Genomic DNA, 16,829 nt, shown 5'->3' with positions numbered 1-16,829 from the left:
CCTAGTCTTTCGGCGAGCCATGGCCTTGTGACTTCAAGATAGGAAGAAAGCTTAAGCACAGGGTGGAGACCAAGGGAAGGAACAAACCTCACTCAGCTCACGTGATTCCTGAAGAATCCCCGTGTCAGCATGGAACTGCTTGCTTTCCATCGAAGCTGTTCCTCCCATACTAGGGCCTCAAAACTAACCTTTTATTTTACACATGTAATGAATTAAGCTCGCCCAGGAAGGTGATCAGGAATGCCTTACAGGAACAGCAGAAGCCAAACTATCAACTGTTACAGTTCGAGGATCAGTTAAAAAGCGGGGTGCCAGTAAAAGTAGTTCTGGGTTAGGGCGCTTTTCTAGCATGCTCAAGGCTCTGGGCTAGATCTTCAGCACCAAAGTGTGGCAGGGGCCCTGGAGTGCACACAGCCCACGACACTGGGGTGAGCATAGGAAAAACTACGTGCACAGTATCACAGCCCTCTCCTCATCTTCACTTACGGGGACTTCTTCGCCCTGTGATTAAGTCCAGAAAAAAAACACCTCGTGATGTTCCTACAAAGACCTCGAAAGAGTAGATGGAGTTTCTGAGAGGCGACAGATACAAAACAACGGTGAGTCACAAAACCATGCTGCCGGTGTCCCAAGCCCCACTCTTGACTGAGCGAGCCAAGCTACTGCCACATTTCAAACTCGGTTGGGGTCAGTGGTTCGGGCCCCACCCCAGGGTCCGTCCTCTCCTGTCCAGGACTCCTCTTGCAAGCGGTGGAGGATGCCTCAGCACACTAGCCCCGCGCGCTGTCAGAAAAACCCACTTACGTTGCTTAGCAACGGGCTCCACTCTTCCGCAGCCGAAGCCTCGTCGGGCGGCTGGACAGAGACGTACCATCCCGGCTCGGGTTGGATGCTGCTCCGCGACGCCTGCATGCTGCTCGGCGACCGACTGCCAAGTCCATCCGCGAGCCTCTGTTCCGGCTCCACGCTCTCCCCGGCTGAGCCGCGTCGGGGGCGGAGTTACGCGTTTGGCCCTTCGGGGCTCCCGTACCTCTCCCGCGGCCAGGAAGAAGGACGCGAGTCCGCAAGGTCTGACAGCTTGTAAGCGGCCTTCGCGGCCAACAGTGATGACGTCAGCGAGAGCCCGCCCACCCGCCGCAGACCCATTTCCGAGCTGCCCCAGAACATGAGGTGAGAATTTCTGGTCTGAGGCCTTGGATAGCGCTGGACTTGGGGAAGTGCAGCTGGTGAGGGGCCGCAGGGTCCCGGGTGATGCCAAAGACTTGACGGTCCGGGTCAGAAGCCTAAGGAGCACAGAAAAAGCCGCCAGGGCCATTTATCTCGCGGTCCACTGGTTGCTAAGCCAAGGCCCGAGCCCTTGGTAAGTGGCCCGGTCAAACGCCTGGTGACGGCTGGGGTGTGGCTGAGTGGTAGAACGACTCCCTGGCATGAGTAGTGCCCAGGATTAGATTCCCAGGACCACACAAAAATCTTTTCCTGGTTTTTATCCACATTTACAAATGGAAAATGGACACCCAGACTGAGCCAGTGTCAGTCTAACTCATTAACTCCTGGTGTAAACCTAAACATTCATGCTTTGTATTTTAGGGTTCTGTAACAGGGCCCTTCACCGCTTGGTATTTTAAAGGATGAAGTGAATCCCCAGTACCGTGCTTCAAATGAACAACCCAGTAAAGACTCCTCATCAAAATGCCGAAGCCTTTTCTTACAGGCAAGGCACATGGCAGTACAGTCTGAATGGCATCCCAGCAATATAACTAAGGTCACGTGGGAAGGGAGAACATCTCATGTATCCAGATTAGCCTGGAGGATGACCTTCAACTTCCGCCCTCTGAGTGGGGTCAGAGGCCTGCACTACCATGCCCAGTTCATGCGGTGCCGAAAGCTCATGGATTTATGTGTGCGTGCTAGTCACGTCATCTTCCAACTGAGCGATGTCCCCAGCCCTTAAGAGCATTCCTAACAGGGTTTTGTTTTCTGAGGTCTGGTCTCAAACGCATCCCAGGCTGGCCTTGAACATTTAATCCTCCTTTCTGTCTCCTTATGCTGAGATTACAGGCAGGAACCACCGTGCCTGATACTGTGTGATGCTGGGGATAGACCCCGAGGTCTATCCCAACTGAGAAATGGAGGTATAAGCCTTGCTGAGCCACTTACCAGCCACACGACATTGGGTTATTAACTTCCTTAGCTTACAAAGTTCATAACAACTTCTGAGACAGTTACCCATAAGGATGTCCTAGTAAATGTTGCCATTGGTGGCAATTTCATTTTTAGATGTCCCTCAACTCAAATTTCATGCTTCCAGTACTCTGTGTTCCATAGGAAACTGTGAGCAAAGTTCGTTGGGTATAGAGAGGCTGCCAGACCTCTAATCCTTCTTATTACAAGGGCAGGTAGACTGAAGAATCATACTTTCTTGCAAGAGAGACTGTCCGTTTCCGTTGCCATCCAAATTTTTTGTTAGCACTTGGCAAGTGGTTTAAAAGAGAATTTGTGTTTTCATTCTCAAAAGTCATTGTGAGTGTGCTCCTGTGCAGCTTGATGGTATTTTCTTTTTTAAATATTTTTCCTAGAATCTTAGGGAAGACATTTGGATTTTCAAGAAGACTTCTGCAAGTAGAATGGTGTCACCCCAGTGAGTCAGTATCTTTGATTGTACTGACAAGAAGGACATTGGTACCGAGGCTTAGGAAAGCACCTAGTATTTTTTCGTTGTGTCAGAGACAAGGATTCTCAACCATGCCAGAAATAGAAGCAAGTATGAGAGATGCTGAATTATTTTCACCACCCTCTGATGTTCGAGGAATGACAGAACTTGACAGAGAAGCTTTTAAAAAGACAGTGTCCATCCCGGTGCTTAAAGTGAGGAAAGAAGTTGTCAACAGATTGATGCGAGCCCTCAAGAGAGTGGCCCTGCATCGCCCAGGCATAAAGCGAGTGATTGAGGACCCCGGAGATGAAGACGGTAGACTAATCATGTTGGATCCCTACAAAATGCTTACCGTTGAGTCCTTTGAGAAAACGGAACTCGCCGTTTTAAAAGAACTTGATGTCAGCCCACAGCTGTCTGAGTACAACTTGGAACTAACTTACGAAAATTTTAAGTCAGAAGAAATTTTGAAAGCTGTGCTTCCCGAGGGTCAAGACGTAACCTCTGCGTTCAGCCGGGTTGGACATATTGCACACCTGAATCTCCGAGATCATCAGCTGCCCTTCAAGCATTTAATTGGTGGGTGTATTATATAGTCAGATTCATGTTCTAGAAAAAAAAAATGGCTAATTCCAATTGTAATGCTTCAAATTTTTTTATTTAAAAATGCTAATCTACAGAAGCAGCATAGGTTAGTTTTAATTTGAGGCCAAATCACAGTGCCGTCCCCCTCTTTGAAGAGCATTTTGGAGTATCTTCTGCATAGTCACCATATTGGCACCAACTTTTACGTCTCCTGACACACGAAACAAACCTCTGTTCTATATTCAACAAAATTCTTTTGGTGCAAAAGCCATTAGGCCTTTGGGACAATGTTTAGTACTAGGTTTCAAAAATTTGGGTTTCAGAGTCAAATATACAATGCTGTTCACTTACTGACTTAGCTAATTAAGCCTTTATGTTAAGCACTTTAAAACTTTTTTATGTATTTATGTAGTTATTTGTTTTGTTTTTTGACACAGAGTTTCTCTGTGTAGCCTTGGCTGTCCTGGACTCGTTTTATAGACCAGGCTGGTCTCAAACTCACAGAGATTCACCTTTCTCTGCCTCCCTGAGTGCTGGGATTGCATGTACCGCCACGCTGTGTTTAAAACTTTATTCCAAGTGCTCCTAGCCTTTTAGAAATTTCTCATGTACACCCTACTATTGGAACTCCAGGGAAACTCAAGGCCTTTATTCTTTGCATAGAAGGCTAATCAAAATCATATTTTATATAAATACTTGGTATACACGCATTCTGTAGGTCACTCTTTAATACAATAATTTTCAAAGCGTGTGGGAATTGTCCACAGGTTTAAAATGTAGTGTTCAGTATTTTGCATGGGTGGGACTTGACAATGCCATTCTGCTTTCTCTCTGTTTTTATGATAAAGACATTGATACCACACTCTGGTGATACCACACTTTCGAGTGAGGACTCAGGGCAGTGTTAGATGTGGGCTTTCACATTGTACCTGCCTACCCTAACTCATTCTTTGGCCATTCTGGTTTTTTAAATTCTCATAAAGTGGTGGTTGTGCACAAGGGTTAAAAGTGAAACATCTCCGGCTGGGGATACAGCTCAGCAGGCTTACCAGGTAAGTGCAAAGCCCTTAGGTTTTGCCTCGGTATTATAGAATTGCTTTTGATGTCTCCAGGTTTCATTGAAAATTTACCTTTTATATCTCGGAAGTTAGTGGAAGGCAATACATCCAGGAATACATTCTGGACAGCACAAACTGGACTTGATGGGTGAAAAATAAGAACACAAAAGCTAGATGGGTAGGGAAGGGGTGAGCCTGGGAGAGACTGGGGAAGGGGCCTAAGAGCTTCAAAACATAATCACGTAGGGCATTGATTCATTGTTTTATTTTATTCTGAATTCTGAAATTATTGTATTTCAGCAAGTTTATTGTTAGTGCATTTTACTAACTCAAAGACGAAGTTCTTTTCCTTATGAAATGAGAGCATACAGATCTTTATAAAATTTCGAAGTGTTAACAAAAAGATACAGACTTAATTAAAGGGCTGTGACAGTAAGTCTGATGTGTACTGTAGCTTTTCTGCTATGATAAATATTTGACTAAAAGAACAATTTAAGTAAAAGAACATTTTTAATTTAGGTCAGACTCTGAAAAATGTGCGTCTCCTTGGTTGTAAACATTGCTTGCTGATACACATTTCCAAACTGGTGGCATTTTCTTCAAACCCACAGTAAAAGAAACCTTTGGTGTGAGGCCAGAGGGGCAAGCATATGGCTTTGCTACCATTCCTGGGGCCGTTTGTTGTCATGGTCTTCACAGCTTCCCATTCCATTGTCTGTGTCATATGCTTCACCCTTTTGCCTTTATTTGAGTATGTTTAATGAAAATACGGAAAAATCAATAGACCACAAGTCCTTGAAAAGGAACCCATAGATTTTCTATAGGTAGGGCTGGAGAGATGGCTCAGAGGATAAGAGTACTGGCTGCTCTTCCAGAGGTCCTAAGTTCAATTCCCAGCACCCACATGGTGGCTTAAAAATCATCTATAATGAGATCTGATGTCCTCTTCTGGCATGCAGACAGAACATTGTATACATAATAAATAAATTAGAAAAAATTTTCTGTATGTACTAAAGGCTGTTAGTCATTAGCTTATCTCTTTGATTTCTAGAATTGTAGGCAGAACTACACACACCAAGTACAGTTTTTGTTTGCAAACCAAAAGAAAATGTAATTCATTGTTGTTAAATATTTTTTCATTTGAAGCTCACAAACAATAAGCAGTATTTATAATGAATTTTCACCTTTTAGGCCAAGTTATGATTGACAAAAACCTAGGAATCACGTCGGCAGTAAATAAGACCAGCTGCATTGACAGTACATACCGAAATTTCCAAATGGAAGTGCTGTCTGGAGAGGAAAACATGCTCACCAAGGTACTGCACTGTTGCCCAACTGCAGATGCACCGCAGGACTGCCGCTTGGAATCAAGGCGGTTCTCAGTACCCAGGGTTGAAGTATTGTGTAAGCTCACACACTCAGAGCGGAAGAGGAGTTGGCTGACTTTTGCTGTAATGCTAGACGATGGAGCGGTCCATCATTAGAGAGCTCTCAGCCCTCTGTTGCAGTCAGTTGCCCAGGGGCAGTTAAGTGACCGGCTGTGGTGCAGTGTGTGCAAAGCAGTGCCTGTGCACTCCACCTGCCAGCTTACTCCTGGGCACTTTTAGGGGGCAGAAGCTTAAGAAACATTCCCAGTTCTGGCCAGAAGCCTCTGGTTTGGTTGAGGGGAAGGGAAGACATATGCCTACATGAAATTAAGATCCCAGGAAACAGAAAAAGGATGTTTCAGATATGTCTAAGTTAGGAACTTTCGGGCCTTTGATTCTTTGTTCATAAAATGAGGGGCTTAAAATGTCCAATTTATAGGCATGAAATTTGGAAATTTTTAGTAATTATCTAAAAAAACATGGATTCTAATGATGCTTCAGTCATGTCTTTTGCATCCTGCATGCTCTGGAGGGCTCCTCCGTGCTGTGTGGCAGTGCCCGACAGTAGCTTTCAGAGGATCTCTGTTTATCTGGTGACATATGCCAGTTAGTTGGCCTTTCTGCAAGATTCCTCATGTGATTTGGAATCAACTTCATGACCCTTTAGGATGGGAACAACAATTTGGCTTTGGAGGAGCAACTAATCTCATGAAGAAGGTGAATGCAAGATAGTAACTGGCCCCAGAAATGGTATAAACACCAGGACTCTAATCGGAATGTTTTTAAGAGACGTTATTTTGCTCGTATGGTAGTAACATTTACATGTATGTTCTCATGTGTACATACATAGCCTATCTAGTTTCAATGGGCAAACTTTAAGTCCAATGAGATTAACTCAAAATATACCTTTTTCAGGTTCGAGAAAACAGCTACACATATGAGTTTGATTTCTCTAAAGTCTATTGGAATCCTCGTCTCTCTACAGAACATGGCAGGATCACTGACCTTCTCAATCCTGGAGATGTCTTGTTTGATGTGTTTGCTGGGGTTGGCCCCTTTGCCATACCAGCAGCAAGGAAAAATTGCACAGTGTTTGCCAATGATCTCAATCCTGAGTCCCATAAATGGCTGTTGCACAATTGTAAACTGAATAAAGTTGACCAAAAAGTGAAAGTCTTTAACATGGATGGAAAAGACTTCCTCCAAGGACCAGTGAAAGAAGAGTTAATGCTTCGGCTACAACTGTCAACGGAAGCAAAACCTTCTGTCCACATCGTCATGAACTTGCCGGCAAAGGCCGTAGAGTTCCTCAGTGTTTTCAGATCCCTTCTGGATGGGCAGCCGCGCAGCGGGGAGCCCCTCCCCACAGTGCACTGCTACTCTTTCTCCAAAGATGCCGACCCTGCCAAGGATGTCCGTCAGCAAGCTGAGGCCGTGCTAGGCATTTCCTTGGAGGAGAGTAGTTCCATCCACCTGGTGAGAAACGTGGCCCCTAACAAGAAAATGCTGTGCATCACCTTCCGGGTTCCCGCTGCCATACTCTACAAGGACCCGCCTCTCAGTCTAGGTAGGTTCTCTGGAATGCAGTGTGGAGTAGAACACCTTTAACAGTGTGTGTGTGTGTGTGTGTGTGTGTGTTTGCTGGGGCGGGGGGTTGGAAGTAGGGAAATCAAACTAGGTCCAGTCATGTTGTTTGTGACTCCTAGCCACTTAATTCAGAATGTTTCTTCGGGTTTTAACATAGTACACGGGTCAGTCTAAGAGGCTTGTTTTGATAAGACAATAAATTCATAGCAGTGTTCTTTAAGTTGACTGAATGAAAAACATTTTAAGAATATCTTTTTTTAAAAAAATGTATTCAAATGTTAAGATACTGTAAAATGGGTTTTCTGACTTTGTTACAGAGAATTCCGAAGAGCCATCTCCTAAACGGCCGAGGACGAGTGCTTCCTTCTCAGAAGAGCCTCAAACTGTATCAGATTTAGTCTGAAATGCCTTCTCCACCTCCCCCATGGGTTTTATGTAAAGAAGTACATTTGTATGGTTTTATAAACTTTAGCAATCAGGTATTTGTTATTGCGCCCTTATGTTTCACTCTTATAAATGGAATATTACCAAAGTAAAATTTAACTGAAATAAGCTGACCATGTGTAGTATACAGACTGTTTTGTGTTTCTATTGTTTTTTTTCTTTTTATGTATTATTTTTTTGGCAAGGTCTGACTGTGCAACCCAGGGCATGAAAATCTGTCTTCCTGCTTCAGCCTCACAGTTGTTGGAATTTCAGGCACACACCGCCATTATCCAGCATACTTTTAAAGTAGAATTGGCATAGGCCAGTAAGACAGCTCATTGGTAAAGGTACTTGCTACCTCTTGACCTGAATTTGATCATCCAACATGGTGAAAGGAGAAAGTCCTGAAAGTTTTTCTCTGACTTCACCAAGGCACTCTGCATACACATATGCAAAATAAGGAACAAATTAATAAATTTTAAAAATCTAAATTATATAATGATTTTATAATCCAAGTTATATCTATTTTTATTAGATAAATGTCTGTCCTTTGGAAACATAGGGTTTTGGTTTGTTTGTTTGTTTGTTTTTTCCAAGACAGGGTTTCTCTGTGTAACAACCCTGTCTGTCCTGGATTCACTTTGTAGAACAGGCCAGCCTCGAACTCCCAGAGACCTGCCTGCCTCTGTTGGGAGTAAAGGCGTGCACCACCATGCCTGCCTGGAAAGATAGTTTTGGTAGATAGAGTGATCATATTCTGTTCAACCAGGAAGGCATTTAACTACATTGTAGCTGGTAGTGGAGGAATGTAATTATATAACTTTTGTACCAATTAGCAGTATAAAAGTAATACAAAATTAGTTTATTTAGATGAGGACTGGGAAAACCACATCTTCCGGCTAAGTCTGGCATAACAGCCTGTGACATAAGGATTTTCTTTCATTTTCAAATGACTAAAAAATAATAACATTTTGCTGTAGAGGAACTTTAATTCAGAACATGGCTTCTCTAGCAAGAGGTCATATGCAAAGACTTAGGTCTGTGTGATTCTGCTGGAATACACATATGCCTTTAATCCAGGAGACAGGCAAGCAGATCTGAGTTCAAGGCCAGCCTAGTATAGAACAAGTTTCAGGTAAAGAAAAGCTTAAGTCCAGGTGTGGTGGTACATGTCTTTAATCCCCGACAATGAAGGTAAAGTTAGTTTGTAGAAGAAAGTACCCATGTTTGAAAGTGATGCCCGAGTAGCAGAAATGGTGAAAAATCAGAGAAAGATTTGACAGAATAGGATACACCCAACTCTTAGGAGAAGAGAGAAAGGGAAGTTACTTAAGGGGCAATGGGAGCAAGAGGGGAGGCTGTTCTACCGGGACAGTAATGCAGGTTGCAGTGAGCGAACTCAGGTGAAGGCAAAGAATGAGAGGGAGCCAGGAGATTAGACTAGGTTGATGGAGTTAGTTTAGGTCAAGTAGAGCAATTCAGGGGCGGAGAGAGAAGCCAGATTGAATAAGTCAGCTGGGAGAGGAGTTTGAGGCAGAACAGCTGAGTTGACCCAGCCAGCCAGAGCTCAGGAAGAATGAGTAAGGGTGAGCTTATTTAGGCAGTAATTTTCAGAGGCTGAAAACATTCTAGGCCTTGGTTAGATTGTAGAGGCTAGAAGCTTTCAGGACTAGGCCTAGGTTAGCAGTGGCAGGCAGAAAGCCTTTGAGACAACTACGGAACCAGGCAAATAAAAGTTCTTTTTACATACTGTGACATGGAACTTAAATAAAATTTGAGTTTTAGGGTTTTGGTGTGCATGAAGTTTGATTGGCACCTGCCCTCCCTGTTAGTTTTCATACTGTCTACAGCTGCTCACGTGATGGACAGCAAAGTGGCACAATTGCACCACAGAGGCGACTCACGGCCACACCGCAGCTTGGCCTGCTACCGGTCCCAGGCTGTAACTCAACAGACAGCATTCTGAATATACGCACAGTTTGGTTTTGGTTTTGAGACAAGAGTCTCACACTATAGCTCAATCTCATCCAGAATTCTGCGCAGCCCAGGTTTGACTTAGACTCACAGCAACCCTCCTGCCTCAGCTTCCCAGATGCTAGGTACAGGTGAGTCATCATGCCCAGCTTCACGAGTTTCATTTTTGTTGTTATTAGTGAAAGCCGTTATCTCAGGACAAATGAGCCTTGGATATGTTATGCCTTGAAGGCACAGTGGGCTGTGAATTCTTATTATTGAGGTGACACAGCATCTGTGCCCATGTTAAAAAAAATTTTTTTTATAAATACTGTGCATGGTATTATCAAAGTACTTGTCTCTATTTTGAAATAATTTTAAGAAAATTTGAAAACCTTAAGCCAGAATAGCAAACATGTCTTATTTAAAAAAACAACAATAACTTACTTTTAAGTCCCCAAAATGACTTGTTTAGCCACATAAAGAAAGCATTTACTGTTGTTAATTGTGTTTCAGTGGAGCAACTGAAAAACTGTGTCTGGAGAAAATAGAAACATGTTTAAGAGTCCGGCCTTTGGCAGGAACATTGTTCAGTTGAGAAGGCTGGGAGCGATGTCAGTAGGCAACTAAGAGGGTAAAGAACTCGGCTTTGCTTTTAAGGGGCTGACAGATGTTACTAACACTGCCCAGTTCTTTAAAGCTGACCCGGCTTGAAATGACTGAAGAACTAGCCTCCGTGACTGCTTTCAGTGTGGAACTATGAATGAAAAGGGAGCTTCCAAAACACTTTACTGTGCAACTAAAATAGAATTTGCTAAGATCTCTTATAAATGATTTTTTTTTTTTAAAGTATGTGGAAGTTGGGTGGTGGTGCATGCCTTTGGATCTCTAAGTTCGAGGCCAGCCTGGTGTACAGAGCAAGGCCCAGGAGATTCAGAGCTGCCACCCCAAGCCCAGTAATACCATGTAGTGTATGACAGAGTGCTTAGTTGGACATGTTTATAAATCTTGTGAAATTTTAAGGAGTTTAAAGCTTATATCTGTTCACTCTTTTATTCAGCACTGTGATCTCTCAAATGTGTCTGAACCAGTTGTATCTGTGGTAAACTTCGTTTGCTTTCATAACTAAATCCTCCAATTTCTTGAGTTTTGCCAGCAATTGAGGCTGAGATCTTTCCTAGCTGTACCACCTAATTTACAAGTTTGTAATATGAAAGAATACAGCTTTCAAAAAAGTGTATGTGTGTGTTTGCACTGTGGAACACTTGTGGGGTCAGAGGACTACTTCACGGAGTTGGCTCTGTCTACCTTTATGTGGTTTCTGGAGATTGAACTCAAGTCATCAGGCTTTAGAGCAAAAGCCTTTATATGCTAAGTTTTATCACTGGCTCTAAAGGTTATAATTTTTTAGCTTTTGATCCAATACTAGTTTTTTCTCAAAAAGAAGAACTATCCTTAAACATTGTTCTGGAACACTGAATAACCTCAGAAAATAACTTCATGAGGACTTGGGACCTGATAAATTTCTTTAAAGATTCCACCTAAGGTTATAAAGGCCCCTTTAATGTGAAACAGCTATAGTAGTCATTTATTTATACAACTGACTTTGACTCAAAATATCCTATTCTGTACACTTCAGGCTATCAAAAATTAAGACAATGTTTCCATCCTCACAAATTAGCAGTAAGCTGTCTTTCTGAAGTTCAATATTCTGTGGTGTGCAAGTGCCAAGGGGTTGTCACCTCAGACTATTTACTGCCATTAAGGAGCTTCCACAAACTAGAGTCTGTTCATATGCTCTGTAATGACACACACCAGGAAAAGAATCTAATCTTTTTTAGAACACCCTCCTGCTCCTCTGAGAAGTCACAGGTTGCCTAGCTCAGTGCTAGGTGTGAAACACCTCTCCAGTTTTTGATCAGAGGTGTGCTGGCGACTCCTGGAAAATACAGGCTTTTGCCTTTGCTCTTGGTTGCCCACCAGAACTTGATGGTAAAATCCTACTGCTAGAGACAGATGATTTTGTGATAAGAAATGGAGAGATCAGCTGATAGCAGGAAGCTTCCTAGCTCTCAAAGCACAAGGTGCTATGTAGGCTACACCGGGTGCAGGAGGGGATGGCAAGTTTTATTCAGTGGTGAACAATAATGAGCAGGTTGGCAAGATATGCTCAAAGTTGGCATGAATGTTAATGGGTAACCAAGTACTTCCTGATTGGAGTTCAGGCCTACTCCACAGGAGCAAACACATGACTGGCACTGTAACATCTAGCCAAGAACCACGGACGGGTTCTTATCAAGGGTGAACCTACTACTCTGCTAAAGACATTCTATCAATCTGCGCTCTAAATTCATGTCTCTACAGACATAGATTAGTACAGCTCTCAGACTGGAAAGTTCCTTTGCATAGTGGATGGTGACTAAGGCAGAACCTCACAACTGAACGCTCAGCCATAACTAGGACATCAGTATCACCACCACCACCACCACACCACACCGCTCAGGGACCAGCACAGAAGAGGGAGCGAGAAGAATGTAAGAACCAAAGATTAGGGGGACTAGAGGGTATGTGTCATCTGAAAATAACAGGACCGCTGCCCTCATATACTCAGGGCATCTGTGAGTGCCTGTACATGATAAAGCTGGTAAACAGTAAGATGGAGGGATAGCATGAGCTCCCACCCCCAGCTGACAGCAGATGGCTTCTGGGAGAGGTGTCTTTTTTAGGAGGGTGAGGTCCCTGGTAGTCGGCCGTGCTGCAGTGGATGGCCCCTCACCCAGAGTTTATGGTTAACACAGACTGAGTGTGGCGGGTTTGTCTGGGAACAGTAATGTGGAAGAAAATATGATCTTGATTAATGTTTTGCTTTCATTTCTGTTGCCATTGTAGAAAGCAACTTAGGGGAGAAAGGGACTTACTTTGGCTAACACGGACCATCACTGTAAAGAAGTCACACACCCCGAGTCAGAACAGAAAGAAATGAATGCATGTGTACACTTACCTGCTTGCACTCACCTTGACCTCTCCACTCAGCTCAGGACCCCAGCTCAGCAAGGATACTGCCCACAGCAGGCTGGGGCTCTGCATAATAACTTCAAACAGTTCCCCCACGGACATGCCACAGGGCAACCCAAGGTACACAGTCCATCACTGACTCTCTTCCTAGATGATTTTATTCTAGGTTGGTAAGCTGACAATGAAAGCTAACCATCATAGCTGATATCATATGTTTCATGGGTTGAGACCAATATTTGGCAGAATTTGCCCATTAAAAACTGTTTTAGCTTTTCTCACTCCCCAGCCATCTTGGCTGCTGTTCTTGATTGGGACTGTCCTGCACCTAAGGCAGGAAGATGGTGGAGGCAAAGAAGACAAACAAGTCTCCAGAGTCCATCAACTGTAGGCTCCAACTTGTTATGAAAAGTGGAAAGTACGTGCTGGGATACGAAGATAATCAGACAAGGCAAAGAGACACTGGTTATCCTCGCCAACAACCGCCCAGCTCTGAGGAAATCTGAGGAAGAATACGATGCCGTGTTGGCTAGAACTGGTGTCCATCACCACACTGGCAATAATAATGAATTGGGCACAGCGAGCGGAAAATAGTACAGAGTACGCTCACTGGCTCTCATTGACCCCAGTGATTCTGATAGTATTAGAAGCCAGAAGAGATCGGTGAAAAGTAAACCAGGGAAAGTTTCCTTTAAAAAAAACTTGGCCAGAGCTCCTTAAAAAACAAAAAGTTTTAAAGGTAAAATGTGTAGAACCCCATTACAGACAATTAGTGAATGTTAATTTTGATAACAATCAGACCTCCAACTAAAGGCACTACAAAAACTGTGCTTAATTATACCTTTTTATCAATGAAATTGTCACAAATTGTTTAATCTCATTATGTGCTCTTAATTTGTCACTTAGCCCAAAAGGCCTAAAACATCTACTATATGGACCTCTAACCTAGAATAATAATTACAGCTTCAGAAGCCTGGTGGGCAAATATGAATGAGTAAAGACAATCAGTGGTAATGGTGGAAAGCATAAGGAGGCAGGAAGTGAAAATGCAGGTAAAACAGCAAGAAGTACATGGAAGTGATGAGCTAGAGGCCTATTTTTCTATGTAAAAGGAGCCTTACCACTTGGGCTTACATCCTGGCTCTACTGTTTTTAAGGTGTATTGCTCCTGGCAAGTTACTGTACTTCTCTATCTGCTAAAACAGGGGAGATGATAATGGAACTGTTTGTAAGGACTAGAAAATACAGGAATTAAAAAGCACAGTGCCTGGCACAAAAGTTGAACAATGGCTATTTCTGTACTAGGATTACACAACAGATACTGCAGATGAAAGACTTGCAGGCTCTGCCTCTAGGGGAAAATCACTGAAAGGCAAGAAAAAAGCACAGGATTCAAATTAGAATTTCCCATTTCTTACTGACATGATCATTCTCCATTTCATTGAATCTGTCAGGTAAAGATTTCTAAGGCAGATGCAAAACAAAGCTTGAAAGCCTTTGAAACGTTTTATTAATTAGTTCACTAACTTTACATACATTAATTTTGCACTCAAGCATACAAAGCCCTAACCGTAGGTTCGTTGGTCACTTCTTTTATCAGAGTTATACATTGGACTTAAAAGCACGAATTCTCAATTAGCAAACACCTAATATAAGGAATATACTATGCAAACTGTAGAGTGGTCAGTGTTGAGGGTTGGCCTGATGCTTGTTTTATAATGCTAATTACCGGCCCTCAAGATCTGGTTCCTGCCTGAATACACCTATCCTTGGGCAAACCTGCCTAAGACATTACTCGTGATTTGGTTGATTAAAAGGCCTAAAATCTGGGCAGGGCAGAATGGGGTAGGCGTGGCTGAGGTTTCCAAGCGTTGGGAATTGAGAATCACTGGAAAAACAGATGGACAGGAAGAGAGGAGGAAGGAGGATGCCTCGATGGGTTAGCATGTTTGGAACCATGTCGGCTGGGAGAAAAAGACTCCCGAGGATGACATGGAAAGGTCCAGATGAAAAATATAAGAAGGTATTTATAAGCTTATGGATAGAAGGTAGCCAAGACAGGAATGGTTATGGTGGATGGTGTAGGATGGGAGAGTTGGATGGTGAGGATATTGAAACAGTGTGGGTGGAAACATCTCTCCAGCCCAAGGTCAATAAGGCAATTATAAAATCTAATCGGTGTCTAAATCTTAATTGTGACAGCAGGTTAAATAATACTGCATGGTAATCATAGGGCTAATAATGAACAACATGTAGCCCAACACCCATTTCATTCACATCAACAGGTCAGGCTGGATTTGGATTAAGAAGTAACTTGGAGTAATTCTAGCTTTTTACTGATTTACATGTATAATCTTGACTTACTCAGTTTCTTGGGTTTTTCATTTATCAAAGATGAGAGGCGTTGTGCTATCTAACAAAGGAGTGTGGCACCACAAGATGCACTGGAACGAACTTCCACTTAGCGAAATAAGATGGCACTGTGACTGATGACTATCACACGCCAATGGAACCACAGACCTGATTCCTTTAATTCTCCACCCATAAAATTAGCATGTGCTGTGATAGCCATTCTTTTCATTTCCTTGAAAAACTATGTTCTGTATTCAGGGGCCTCATGAAACACTCACACAGGTTGGGGTGCTCCATGTGCCTATCCTGTCCTTACCCAGACTCTAAACAAAGACATGCACACAGTAAAAGCCCTTCAAGTTTCAGTGGAAAACTACATCAGTCTACAATTTAGGCAGACAAATTTCACTTACACGGTACCTTTTCCAGTCTCAACATCTCATCATAAAATGAGCTCACATTGGCAGTGAAAGGTGCCATTGATGTATTAAATTTTATTAGCTTACTTCTTTGAATTTGCCGTTAAAGCAGGTGCTCTGGTTTATCATGAGTGTGGCTCACAGCTGGGAACCATATTAGGTTTGCCTCATTTTGCACCGCTGAAAAGAGGTCCTGAGTTTCTTAAGGCTGAGAAGGCACTATCATCATAGGTTAGGCTCTACTTGACACAGCCTTTTGGAAGGAGGAAATATATCCACTTATCTGGACCACTACTAAGAAGACATTAGAAAAAAAAAAGGAAGTTTTATGGGAAAAATATAGACTTGGATATTAACACTGAATGTTATAATCAAAAAGGCATTTGGAAACATGCTCCAGAAAATACTATAAGAAGAGAAAAACCACAAAATGTACCATAAAGTCAAGCTTTATTTTTAAAAAGTGTCATAAGCCAACTCCATACATAGGCAAATCATTTATTTCTTTCCTATCAGATGAGGCTCAATGCTTTGCTCTGTCTCCGAAGAATAGAAGTAAAAAATAAATCTCTTCCGTGACTCCATATGCAGCACATTTCTCAGCTTGGTCCAGACTGTAATAAACACTTGACACAGCAACTAGAGGCGGTGCCGCTGTGCGGCTGCGCGGACTGGGATGTCACAAATCTCTTTACTTTCAAGCCCCTTGGTTTGGCTCCAAGATCCAAATCTTATAAATGAGAAAATGCACGTTATCTGGGCTGCCAGAAAAGCCCACTGAATGCATCCTGGAGCGCTCTGTGGCACGCAAGGGAAGAAGTATAGCCGCCAGCAAGATCCTGTGGAGATGCTGCTCGGACATGGTTCAAATACCTGAAAGGAAATGACAAGTACAGCAGCGATGTGAAAAACAGAAGCTGGTGACCCTTTACAAAGCAAGTGTAAGACTGATTACTAATTTTAAAAGGAGTTCTGAGATGGAAATGCTCAGGTTTTTATAAACGAACATCAGCTTTTAAAAGGAAACATGCCGACTGTGTGCATGGATTGTCCAGCTACGACTAAGTTACAAAGAACAGCGAGGTCAAAGAGTAGTCCTGAAGCTGTAGCCCATACATCCTAATGAAACGTTAAAATGTGCAGTTTCACACTATCCAGTACTGGTTTGTTTCATTGGTGACGGTTTAGGCATCCAATGAATGCTGTCCTTTCTGGGTACTCTTAATAGATAGATACACATCATGACACTATTATGCTACTAATATTTTCACAAAGGCATTTTAAAGCAAATCCTTAAATAAGAAAAAGGAATGGGGCAGGGAGAAAAAGGAATGGGGCAGGGAAGAGAGCAAACAATAGTGCAAGATCACCTCCGTACCCCAAACTGTACTGTCTCCTTCCATGCAAGAAAAGAAAC

General features: G+C 42.9%; 3 protein-coding genes and 1 pseudogene across 8 annotated transcripts in view; 2 read left to right on the top strand and 2 right to left on the bottom strand.

The window, feature by feature from the left end:
- Slc38a6 (solute carrier family 38 member 6) overlaps nucleotides 1-1,024 on the bottom strand; it is a 67,322-nt gene extending 66,298 nt beyond the window's left edge. For 3 of the 5 annotated variants that reach the window (XM_060387640.1, XM_060387641.1, XM_060387642.1), the window contains exon 1: nucleotides 805-1,024. In XM_060387640.1, coding sequence (XP_060243623.1) covers nucleotides 805-912 — 108 coding nt within the window. In that variant the 5' untranslated portion in view covers nucleotides 913-1,024. The remainder of the gene's footprint in view (nucleotides 1-804) is intronic. The other 2 variants (XM_060387644.1, XM_060387643.1) reach the window with 2 other exon arrangements.
- Nucleotides 1,025-7,807, top strand: Trmt5 (tRNA methyltransferase 5). 2 transcript variants are annotated; one of them, XM_021647248.2, is made up of 5 exons: nucleotides 1,025-1,170; nucleotides 2,577-3,232; nucleotides 5,488-5,612; nucleotides 6,579-7,230; nucleotides 7,568-7,807. In XM_021647248.2, exons 1-5 carry the CDS (start codon nucleotides 1,166-1,168, stop codon nucleotides 7,651-7,653), a joined length of 1,524 nt encoding a protein of 507 aa, XP_021502923.1. In that variant the 5' UTR covers nucleotides 1,025-1,165; the 3' UTR covers nucleotides 7,654-7,807. The 2 variants fall into 2 exon arrangements, with proteins under 2 accessions (XP_021502923.1, XP_021502922.1); XM_021647247.2 differs by lacking the exon at nucleotides 1,025-1,170 and adding an exon at nucleotides 1,177-1,360.
- A 4,928-nt stretch (nucleotides 7,808-12,735) lies between these two features.
- Nucleotides 12,736-13,689, top strand: LOC110554581 (large ribosomal subunit protein eL30-like; annotated as a pseudogene).
- Nucleotides 13,690-15,845: 2,156 nt separating this feature from the next.
- The window catches only part of Mnat1 (MNAT1 component of CDK activating kinase), a 154,854-nt gene continuing 153,870 nt past the window's right edge, over nucleotides 15,846-16,829 (bottom strand). The window contains exon 8 of the mRNA XM_021647256.2: nucleotides 15,846-16,285. Within this exon, the coding sequence (XP_021502931.1) occupies nucleotides 16,165-16,285 (121 nt within the window). The 3' untranslated portion in view covers nucleotides 15,846-16,164. The remainder of the gene's footprint in view (nucleotides 16,286-16,829) is intronic.

Source organism: Meriones unguiculatus, chromosome 7 (genome assembly GCF_030254825.1).
Source record: "Meriones unguiculatus strain TT.TT164.6M chromosome 7, Bangor_MerUng_6.1, whole genome shotgun sequence".
Taxonomy (NCBI): Eukaryota; Metazoa; Chordata; class Mammalia; order Rodentia; family Muridae; genus Meriones; species Meriones unguiculatus.
This window is presented reverse-complemented; position numbering and strand designations above follow the sequence as displayed.